Genomic DNA, 11,893 nt, shown 5'->3' with positions numbered 1-11,893 from the left:
GTATTGTTTAAGTTGTGTATGGGATTGGTCCCGGATTTTGTACTCTAAAGTATTAGATGGTTTTGAGACATCATGTATAAAGTCTAGAAAGTCTTCCGCTTGCTATTGTTTTTTTTAATGAAATGTTTTCTTGGTAAAGAAAATTTTTAATTCCTTATGATTTTAGTGTCTATGCGATGAATGAATGCTAAGAGGCTTGTATTAGACCTCTTCGAGGTCGAGTACCCCGGTTACGACTACGAGGTGATCTCGGGTCGTGACATAGCTAATGAGTCAAAAACACGAAGTGTGGTAGACCATTAGGTTCAAAGGATCAAAACCCTAGAAAAAGAAAATTAAAAGGACAAAATGACACTATAAAAAAACCTCATATAGAAAGTCAAGATGTGAGTAATTCTGGTATCGTTGAAGGGATTAATGAACTTGAGACTCAAGAAAATAATGAACTATCCATAAAATCAAGTGATAATAAAACAAATTTGAATCGATCAGAAATAGCGGTGGATTATGTTTTTGCATACAATGTTGCATAAAAAATTATGCAAATAGTGAGGATCTTGAATCTCAATATGTTGTAGAATGTCGACAAAGAATTGATTGGCCAAAATGGCAAGAAACAATTCAATCAGAATTGAATTCACTTGTCAAGCGCGAAGTTTTTGGGCCTGTAGTACAAACACCTAATGGTGTTAAACTTGTTGACTATAAATGGGTTTTTATGCGGAAAATGAATGAGTTAAATGAAACACAAAGGTACAAAGCACGTCTTGTTGCACAATGATTTTCTCAAAGGTCTGGCGTCGATTATGAAGAGACATACTCACTTGTTATGGATGCAATAACATTGTTTTATCTCATTAATTTCATGATCCATGAGAGACTTGAAATGCATTTGATGGATGTGGTTACAACCTATCTTTATGGATCATTCGATAATGAGATATACAAGAAAATTCCTGAAGGATTCAAAATGCCCAAAGCATACAGTTCAAAGTCTCGAAAAATGTACTCAATTAGATTGTAAAGATCATTGTATGATTTGATGCAATCTGGACGCATGTGGTCCAACCATCTTAGTGAGTATTTATCTAAGGAAGGTTATATAAATGATGCGATTTGCCCATATGTGTTTATAAGGAATACAATATCAGAGTTTGTTGTACTTGCTGTTTATGTTGATGACATAAATCTTATTGGAAATCCAATGGAACTTCATACGACAATCGATTATTTAAAGAACGAATTTGAGATGAAAGATATCGAAAGGACAAAAATATGTCTTAGTTTACAAATAGAGCATTTGACAAACAGTATTTTTGTTCATCAATCTGCATACACAGAAAATGTGTTGAAAAGATTTTATATGAATGGTGCACAACCATTAAGTACTTCAATGGTTGTTCGATCACTTGATGTGAATAAAGAAATATTTCGACCTCAAGAAAAGAATGAGGATATTCTTGGTCCTGAAGTACCATATCTTTATGCAATTGGTGCACTAATGCATCTTGCTAACACTACAAGGCCTAATATAACCTTTTCGGTTAATTTGTTAGCAAGATATAGTTATGCTCCTACTAGGAGACATTGGAATGGGATCAAATACATATTGTGGTATCTAAAAGGGACTATTGATGTGGGCTTATTCTATTCTAACGATTGCAGTTCAGACCTGTTGGTTATGCTGATGCAGGATATTTATTTGACCCACATAAAGCTCGATCTCAAACAGGTTATGTATTCAAATGTGGGGGTACTGTCATATCTTGGGGATCTACAAACAATTTATTGTGGCCACTTCATCAAATCATGCTGAGATAATATCTATTCATGAAGCAAGCTGAGAATGTGTGTGGTTAAGATCCATAATACACCTTATTCGAGAAAAATGTGGTTTGAAATGCGACAAAACACCCACAATTTTATATGAGGATAATGCAGCATGCATAGCACAACTTAAGGGAAGATTCATAAAAGGAGATAGAACGAAACACATTTCACCAAAGTTTTTCTGCACACATGAGCTTCAGAAGAATGGTGATATCAACGTACATCAAATTCGTTCGAGTGATAATGTGGCTGATTTATTCACCAAGTCTTTGCCAATCGAAACTTTTGAGAAGATGTATACAAGATTGATATGAGAAAACTTGGACAACTGAATCGTGATTTTCATCAGGAGAGTAAAATATGTGTTGTACTCTATTTTCATTAATCAAGGTTTTATCCCATTGAGTTTTTCTGAGAAGGTTTTTAATGAGGTAGCAGTAACGCGTATTAGGAACAAATATATATACTTGTTACTTAACTAAGAATTTTATTTTGCATGGACATCCAAGGGGGAGTGTTGTAAATAAATTAATGAATGTCCATTGTACCCCTTTTATGCCTATAAAAGGCATTGTAACTTATATGGAAAAACACACAAAAATAAGAAAGATAAAAGTTTCCTATTTTATCTCTCTAGTACATTCTTTCATTCTTGGTTGTTATTAGCTTAATTCTAGTACACAATCTTTATTTTATAACACATTGCCTATAAATTATATTTGTTACTTACTATATTACATTGTTTACTAAAAACTATATCTACTATATTGCTCTGCCTACTGAAAATTGCATTTTTGCCTATTGTATTGTCTTTCCTACTAAAATTATGTTTGACCTATTATGTTGTATTGCCTACTGAAATTTGCATTGCTTACTGAAACTATATTCGACATGCTAAAATACATTTGACATACTAAAATTATATAGCCTATTATACTGCATTTGACCTACTATATTGTATTGTCTATTGAAATTTGAATTGCCTACTAAATTGCATGACTTACAAAATTGTGTTGCCTACTGCCTAATAAAATTTCATTAAGGGAAAATTACATAACTAAGCTAACATTCAATAGTTAATTATGTTACATGACTATAGTTTAAATTAATTATGAAAAACGATTATTGTTTAAGAAAATGGCTAAGTCGGGTCCCATTTTTTTGGTATCAAAATGTGTAGAATTCCTTTTCCCTTTCTATATAAATCTACACACTAACTCTCTTTACCACACCCACTTAATTAGCTCCTTAAATCTCTCAACCCCACATAAATCACTTAACCGAATAAAAAATAATATTTTTTACTCATTTTTCTCCTTAATTCACTGAAACACATCAGATTTCAAATTTCAAAAATTTTGTGTTTCTCTCTTCAGTTCAGCAAACTTTTTTTAGCCCTTTCAAGTTTGCTCGACGCGAACGATGATGCCGTCACCTGCCGGAAATTCAAGAATAGCAAGTAATAAAAGTAATTTTAATTTTTCCCCAAGAAGTTGTTATGCAAATCAGAATGGCCAAGTGTGAACTATCTAGAACCTTGAGGAATTTGAAGGTAAAAAAGAAAGAAGTTCAATTTGGTACCTTTACTCTGTTTGTAAATTGAATAAAGATGATGAATCCGGGTCAATGGATCAAGATTATGGTGAAGAAGTTGAGGAATTTTGTATAATTTATTTTATATTTTATTGTGATTTGTATTTCTAATACATTTCACATTATGTTGTATGCGCTATGGATTTAGCGTATCAATGTTTATTGCAGTTTTTATACTTTTTAGACCTTATTTGTATAGTTTCAACAATCATATACAATTTTTTCTTTTGTAATTGCATATTATCAGCAAGTATACGCTCCAACTATTATTTGTATAATTTCGACATTATTGAGGTAATTGTATAATTTGTTTTGTATTTTTTTTTTTGTGATTTGTATTTCTATCAATACATTTCACATTATGTTATACACGATTCTATGAATTTGGCGTAACAATGGTTATTGCGACTTTCTTACCTTTTTAGACCTTATTTGTATATTTTCAGCAATTATATACAATTACTTTTTTTGTGTTCTAGTTATTTATTTGTATACATTTACTTATCTCTTTCTCTCTCTATATATATGGTAAGAAATTTATCTTTCTTTGTTTGATAGAAGTCATATTTGGTAAGAAGTTCTAATCAGATGCAATAATCATGATTTGTGAGATTATTTTCCTTTTTAATAATCTAAATCCCCCCCTCATTAAATAAGTTAAGAGTCCAATTTGTATAAAAATAAATAAATTTCAAGCAAGATACACAATAGCTACTAAAACTATAGCTACACTACGTAATTAAACAAACTATAGCTAAGGAGACTAATTATGTTTCAACTCTTAACTATTTATGAAAATTTCCCTTTCATTAAAAACTCTCAAAATTAAATTACTCCAAGGTATATATTACCTTGGCCGTGAGAAACGAGTCATTTGGTTGGGAACAAGTTATTCTATGATTAATTATCCTGGGATTAGTTATTCAGGGATAACTTATCCACCATGTATATGTGATAACTTATCCCGTCACTATGATATTAATGGTGGGATAGTTTATCCCAAACACGACAAACAAACAAGACATCAAAATTTAATCCCAGAACTTTCAGGAATATTTATTCTTATCTCTCACACCAAACGACCCTTTATGGTTGATTGGCATGTTGAGCCAGTTTGACATTCATCCCACTGTGTCGTTGATATCTCTATTTTAATTTGTAAGCCTCAGACTAATAACATATACCGTAAAATATGAGCAATATAAAACAAGAAATATAGATGAGATATAGACCTTATTTATATGTTTTATTCAAGTGATAAATGAGAAATCAGTTAAAAAATCATCATGTTAAATGATCAAATTAATAGATATATTCTTATCTAAAAAATAATTCATACTATCTTGTCCACTTTTAATTGTCATAATTTCCTTTTTTAGAGTTAACCGATAATAACTTTGACTAACATTTTACAATGTATTTTTTCATTATATTGATATGCAAAAAATTGAATTTATAGTATTTTTCATATACTTTTTGAATATCTAAATATTTTTTTAAAAATATCAAATTAATATAACCTAATTTAATTTTAAAAATTAAGCAAGTTAACTTTCGAAAAACGTAACATTACAATTAAAAGTGGACAGAGAGAATAAAATCTATAAAAAAAATATGTATAGATAATCCACTAATTAAATGGATTTATAAGAAATTAGATACAATTTTTTTTGGCCAATATTGAATATTGATGTATCATCCAATATTGACGGATAGTTTCACATTTGAAAATGGTATTCCGTAATTTTATGAAACGCGAAACCCTATGTTACTGAGTCAACTCATTTATATACCCTCGTCTCCGACCAAACGCTTTTTCTTTCTTCCCAAAAATTCCGATCTATTTCTCTACCTCTCCGGCACTCTTAAACAAGAGAAAAAAAGGATAATCATGGAAGATAAATCCATTCCATTCGAATCAACTCACTCCGTATCAAACAATGATAACAATCACGGATGGCAAAAGGTGACATATGTGAAGAAGCAGAAAAAGAAGCAGCAAAAACTCTCGGATTCAGGCAAGGTAATCGCCAATGGATCTGCTATTTCCGGCGCCGATAATGTGTATAAGTCGCTTGAGAAGCACTCCGATGAACGCCGCAAGAGAATTGCAGCTCATACGGCTGCGATGTACGGTGTTGGCGATGCTCCGGTTAGATCGGCGATGAAACACCGGTCGGATGATGAAGACGAGGATAACGATGCTGAAGGTGGTGCTGAGAATGGTGTGGTTGGGGAGAAGAAGAAGGACAAGGTAAAAAAACCGAAGAAGCCAAAAGTTACTGTGGCTGAAGCTGCTGCGAAGATCGATGCAGCTGATCTAGATGCTTTTCTCGCTGATATAACTGTAAGAGAATATCTTGATCTATTTGCGCATCATTTCGTTTTTCGATCCCCAAAATGCACCTGTTGACTTTTTCTATGTTATGAAGGTTTCCTATGAATCTCAGCAAGAAATACAATTGATGCGTTTTGCGGATTACTTTGGACGGTCATTTGCGGCAGTGGCTGGTTCACAATTTCCGTGGTTGAAATTGTTCAGGGAGTCCCCTATCAGTAAAATTGCAGATGTGAGTTTCATAGACTTTTGACATTCATTTTCAAATTTGACAACTTTTGTGAGAAGCAGTTATTTTTTGGCCACATTGCTATGTGGTTGGTTTCCTTTGAATAAATGTTTGGATGTGCATTGTGGTATATGGAAATACTACTTAGGAAGCACTAGTATTATGATACCAAGTAAAAATGCTCCCTTTTTTGCTCTCCACCTCTTTATATTTTGGATGTCTCCCAATGTTTGAAATTACTAAGGCTAATAATATCTATTTAATACAACTTTCACAAGCCTTAAGACTTCATTTATTAATCCAATCAAACTTTATGTTAATTTTTAGTCCCTTTTCTGTACTACTGAATATAAAACATCCTTTATGTTTGTAAAAGTGGATATCGTTAGTCTTAACCTTGACCCGTGTTTTCAAAACTCACAGTAAAAATCTCAAAGATAACTTTAGCTTTAAACCAAATGTAAAAAAGATTGGAGGGAGAAATGTTTTTTTCTTTGTTTCTATTCGTGCTCTGATAACATGGTATAAGGGCTTGCTTAGGCTGTACAAATTTTTTGAAATTTATTTCAGAGATTAGTAATAAGTTTCTGTATCAATTTTTAAAAGGAGGGAAGAACTAACAAGATGAAAGTTTAAGGGTTTGGAGCTGATCTGAAATTTGCAAGCCAGAAAGGAAAAACACTAGGGAAAAAAAAGAGAGTATTCTGGCATCTATGGCATGTTATAGCCCATTCAAACCAAGAAACACAGGTTTTGCTTCAATTTCATGTTCAGTGCTCTCCAACTTTTAAGAGGGAAAAACACAATTTGATCAAGTAACAATGAAGTGTAAATACCTGTAACTCCAATTTCTTTTAGCAGTAGGTAAGTTCCTGCTTGATGTGGATTAGATCTGCCACTAATTAGGATTATGTTTCTAGGAATTGTGGTTTCTAAGGATTTTGGGTAGAATGGAAGAAGTTAGGGAGAGAAGGGGAAGAAGACGGGCATTTGTATGTTGAAGAAGACGTTTCGAAAGAAGCTGCCATTATTTTAGACTCACTTTGAGACTTTTCTGTTTTTTTTTTTTGTAAAACACTCTTTAATGTTATGACTAAAGATATCCACTTTTACAGAAATAAGGGATGTTTTATTCAGTTTTATAGGTAAGGGAAAAATATATACTTGTACCCATACATAAGGGACTATGTAAGTCTACTCTAATTTTTTACATCAATTTAAGTTTTCAACTCTCACTTTATTATAAATCTTTCACAATTACTTGTATAATTTTAATATCTAAAACTGCACATGATGATGTGGCCTAGCCGTCAATGAAATTGGAATGAGGGACCATGCAAGACTAGTATCCCGGCATAAGCAAAAAGTTAGATCATTTCTTCAGATCTACCTAAACTTTTGTGGATAAAGTTATCCATTACTTATAATTGTGGAGGATGCAGGTATGGTATGATAGTCGAGTTGCCAGCAAGTTAGCCTGGATACCACCATTATTAACTGAAATTTCGAATGTAGTAAGTTCCAAGCCTAGTCACTGGGTGTTGTGGAAAAACCAAGTAGTAATTTGTAACATTCAGCTTATTATTAACATTATGTTGAATTTGCTAATTTACTGACCATTACATGATATTATGTTGTAAGCTGTGATTTCTTTTGTCATTGGTCCATGAAATTTTGTCATTAATCTTTACTGTTGCATGAAATGCCAAGTGAAGCGGCATACTATCTTTCATGAAATTTATGGTCATTCACTCATGTAACACCAGCTAGCTGCTGAGAGCATTCTCATTCTTGATGGATCTAAATGCAGGGAACTCGACTTATATTTATGCTATCTTTGTTGGTCATCTAGTTGCCAGTCAATGGTTTGCATCTCTCCCTTAGATCGATGCTCAATAACATGGTCGATGATCAAATTTGCTCTGCTTCTTAGATCTATGAATTTGGTTGCTCTCTTTGGATGATTACTGAGTACATCATTTGTGTATGGTGTACATATGTGATGAATGGTTAACTATGTGTATCTTATTGTGTTTAGGTATGAAGTTTTAAGTTCTTGTGTACAGAGTGATAATTGCTTTCCATTCTTAAAAAAAAAAGAGTGATAATTGCTTTCAAATATTTGGTTGGCACCATATGTGACTGAAAGAGTAATAACTTGATTTACAACAAACAGGTTCCTGTTTCGCATCTTCCTGAACCAGTTTATAAAACATCAGTGGATTGGATCAACCAACGTTCTTTCGAGGCTCTTGGATCGTTTGTGCTGTGGGGACTAGACAGTATTCTTGTGGACTTAACAGCCCAACTCGCAGGTTCTAAGGGCTCCAAGAAAGGTGGCCAACAAACATCGTCAAAATCTCAGGTATCCCCAGAGATTTTCTTTCAATTATTTGGAATAACTTTGCAATTACGTATAGAGTCTTTAAGTGGATTGGTCCCTTGTATGTATATGTGTCCCTGTATAAAAGCAGAAGGCTTCAGGCATTTGGAAGGGATACATCTATTTTTATTTGCTTTCCTCTTCTGGGATTAGGTAGCAAAAGGTAAATCCTGAGAAGAAAGGGAAGAGAAAATGATTTAAATCAGTTTGGTGAGAGTAGTAGGAATGCCAAATCTAGTCTCCATTCACTATAAGTTGTAGTCTTGTAGAGTTAGGCAGAGCCAAACGGGGTAAAACAAAGAGGGAAGAGGGTTAAATTACTTTACCTTAGAAGGTGGATATGGCTCTCAAGGTCATACAAATTTAGTGTCACAATGAAGTCCTTTGCACTGTTATCTGATTATTATCTTTTTTGATCAAGTTAATTAATTTTTCCCTAGTAAATTTTTGAGCCGCCCACTTATGTGACATGATCACTTGTGTATAGTCTTTCTCAGTCGAGATTTTGTCTTATAAGGATGAAATTGATCAAACCAAGCACTCGGGCGGTAGATGAAAGAATCACTGCAGCTAGTTTTATATTGATCGCAGATGATTTATGTAGTGATGTCAAACCAAAAGAAGATTCCTGAATTAGTTGAACTTAAATAAGTTGTAGGTAAGATTAGCAACACCATCCACTTACAAAATAGAGTACAATTTCTTTGGCATGGTTGTCGTAATCAACTCAATTGCCATAACATGCTTGTTAGCAAAATATCTTGACATCCTGGGCTGATACTTGTGCAACAAATTACTAAATTGCAGGTTGCCATGTTTTTAGTTTTGGCAATGGTACTACGACGAAAGCCTGATGTTTTAATCACCATACTCCCGACACTTCGGGAAAGTCCAAAGTATCAAGGGCAAGACAAACTTATAGTTATTGCATGGATGATAGTCCAGGTGATGTAGAGCTCTACTGTTTATTAGAACTACCCTTTATTTCTTCTCCACCTTATATTGGCTTCTTAACATCAAAACGGATACTCTGGTACAGGCCTGTCAGGGCGATCTCTGCGTTGGATTGTACTTGTGGGCACATCATACCTTGCCTTTAGTTGGAGGAAAATCAGGTTCCAATCCGCAGACGAGGGACTTGATTTTGCAGGTGGTAGAAAGGTCTGTAACTTTTGATTGCACCTCTTGGTTACATTTTTGTCTGCTTTGCCCCACTGTAAGAGCTAATTTTTATTTTTTTTAAATGTAATTTCAGGATCCTCTCTGCACCAAAAGCTCGTACAATTTTAGTAAATGGGGCTGTTAGGAAGGGAGAGCGTCTGATGCCGCCTTCATCCCTTGACCTGCTTCTACGAGTGACTTTCCCCGCTCCTTCTGCGCGAGTCAAGGTGTGATTGGGCGTTTGTCTGTCTTCTTCTCCTATTCGTAGTGGATCAGGTGAATTTTCATTGTATTCTAATTTCTTAATTATTTCAATTTCAGGCAACTGAAAGGTTTGAGGCAGTATATCCCACTCTTAAGGAGGTTGCGCTTGCTGGTCCCCCTGGAAGCAAAGCAATGAAGCAAGTTTCACAACAGATACTTCTACTAGCTGTAAAGGCCGTTGGAGGAGGTATATCTTTTACTTGAACTGATTTCCCTGAGATTTTTAGATTGTAGAGTGGCTGGTAAGCAAGAATTAACATTGGCTCTTCTGCAGGCAATCCAGAACTATCTCGAGAGGCAGCAAACATATTCAATTGGTGTTTGACCCAGAGTGCTGACTGTTACAAGCAGTGGGTATGAATTATACACCCACTTGGCTTTTTGTCGAGTCTTATGCATTGCTTTTTTGCAAAATATATAGGAGTAAAGTTCTTCAGATTTTCATAATCCATTTTTCTTGTCTTCATTTTTTTCTGAACAGGACAAGATTTACCTGGATAACATAGAAGCAAGTGTTGCAGTGTTGAGAAAGCTCACTGAGGGGTGGAAGGAGTTATCGAGGAGACAGTCTTCTCCCGAGGCTTTGAAGGAGACTCTCAAGAGCTTCAGACAGAAGGTAGTTTTTGTATTTGGTTGTTTGATTTTTCGGTTTCTTTTCTTGGGCTTGGGGGTCTGAATCCTGACTTGGGGATTTTCTGTCCTACTTAGTCCCAGCACTAGCAGAACCATGGGCCATTTCGGGTTGGTGGTTAGGGGGGTTATATCTGCTTGCCACAGTAGTTACTAGTTTTACATTTGCTCCAAACTCATACAAGTCAAATGACTATTTTGTTTAACTTTTGCTTGTAGAATGAGAAATCATTAACTGGTGGAGTGGATGCTCACCAGTCACACTTCAGAGATGCCGACAAGTACTGTAAAATGTTGTTAGCAAGGCTGTCTCGTGGACATGGGTGTCTGAAAGGATTTGTTGTTGTTCTTTTGGCTATGGCGGTGGGAGGTGCTATTGTGTCACAGAACTTGGAGGATTGGGATTGGAATAAGTTTTCAGCTTTGCTTAATGTCCCACAGTCATCCTAAGTAATCTGCACCAGATGAGCAATGTTCTTTTTTAACAGTTGATGGTCTTAGCAGCGGTTCAGAAAACTTAAAATAACTTTTTGGAGAAACAGGTAGCTACTGAAAGCGGAACTTGGAGATAGAGGGATACTTATATTTTCATGAAAGAATGAGTCATGTTTAATTTATCAAAGTCTTGTTTTGATCCGTCTGTTAGTTTAAGTGGTATTAGGCATGTTAGATGTTACTCAGTTTTCAACATCTTTTTTCAGTTCAAGTAAATTGACCATTACCAGAATACAGATGTAATTTCAACGGGTATGAAAGAATCCAAAAAGGATTTAATAATTGGTAGGTTGAGCATTTCAATTTATTTGCAAGTCAATGTTTATTCTATTCTGCCTTTTCTAGATTAAAGTGCTTAATCGTGATTTCTTTGTATGCTCCTTTAATCTGTTTAGGCTGTTGAGCCATGATATCAATTTTTAATATCGACATTTATGTCTTTTAGAAATACAACATAAAATTAACTTATATAAAACATGTTATAGTAGATACAACCCATATTGAGGATTGTTTGCCTAACTGTGTTTTTTAGTAAAAACAAGAGTCAATTCCCTAAATAGTCACCCAAGTTTAGGAAATTGCCTTGAAATATCATTTATGTTTCATTTAGGACCAAAATATCATTCAACTATTCCTATTTTCCTCTAAATATACTTGACACTTCAAAAGTCTCACTCCTCTCCTACTTGGCATGCCATGTCATTAAATCTTTCTTTTTTTTAAGAATAGACTTATTTAATTCATCAAACTCATTAACTAAAATAAGATCTTATTATTTTCTAAAAAGTGTATATTAGTTTATTAAGAAAAAATTTTCATGCTTAAGAATCTTTCGTCATAATTATTTTTTTTTATTTTTTTATGCTATGAAGAATAGTTTTTTAAAACTTACTATAATGTCATCAATTTTGAATACTTTTAAACACATATATTCAAAAAATATTGATATATAAATCACACATGAATGTCA

At 33.9% G+C, this 11,893-nt stretch overlaps 1 protein-coding gene across 1 annotated transcript; it reads left to right on the top strand.

Moving 5' to 3' along the window:
* The first annotated feature begins 5,180 nt into the window (after window positions 1–5,180).
* LOC125868105 (uncharacterized) lies at window positions 5,181–11,230 on the top strand. The gene is made up of 10 exons (XM_049548709.1): window positions 5,181–5,770; window positions 5,856–5,993; window positions 8,167–8,355; window positions 9,181–9,318; window positions 9,413–9,534; window positions 9,629–9,761; window positions 9,856–9,985; window positions 10,073–10,152; window positions 10,280–10,414; window positions 10,648–11,230. Exons 1-10 carry the CDS (start codon window positions 5,189–5,191, stop codon window positions 10,876–10,878), a joined length of 1,878 nt encoding a protein of 625 aa, XP_049404666.1. The 5' UTR covers window positions 5,181–5,188; the 3' UTR covers window positions 10,879–11,230.
* The last annotated feature ends 663 nt before the right edge of the window (window positions 11,231–11,893 follow it).

This window comes from Solanum stenotomum, chromosome 6 (genome assembly GCF_019186545.1).
Source record: "Solanum stenotomum isolate F172 chromosome 6, ASM1918654v1, whole genome shotgun sequence".
Classification (NCBI taxonomy): domain Eukaryota; kingdom Viridiplantae; phylum Streptophyta; class Magnoliopsida; order Solanales; family Solanaceae; genus Solanum; species Solanum stenotomum.
Note: the sequence above shows the minus strand (reverse complement) of the source record. Positions and strands in the feature narration are given on the sequence as shown.

Bases quoted from the DNA above. Each gene is read 5' to 3' on its own strand.
- LOC125868105 (XM_049548709.1), top strand. From the start codon at position 5,189: ATGTTACTGAGTCAACTCATTTATATACCCTCGTCTCCGACCAAACGC. The intron at 5,994-8,166 runs GTGAGTTTCATA...TACAACAAACAG, and splicing joins CTATCAGTAAAATTGCAGAT to GTTCCTGTTTCGCATCTTCC. The intron at 9,986-10,072 runs GTATATCTTTTA...GCTCTTCTGCAG, and splicing joins TGTAAAGGCCGTTGGAGGAG to GCAATCCAGAACTATCTCGA.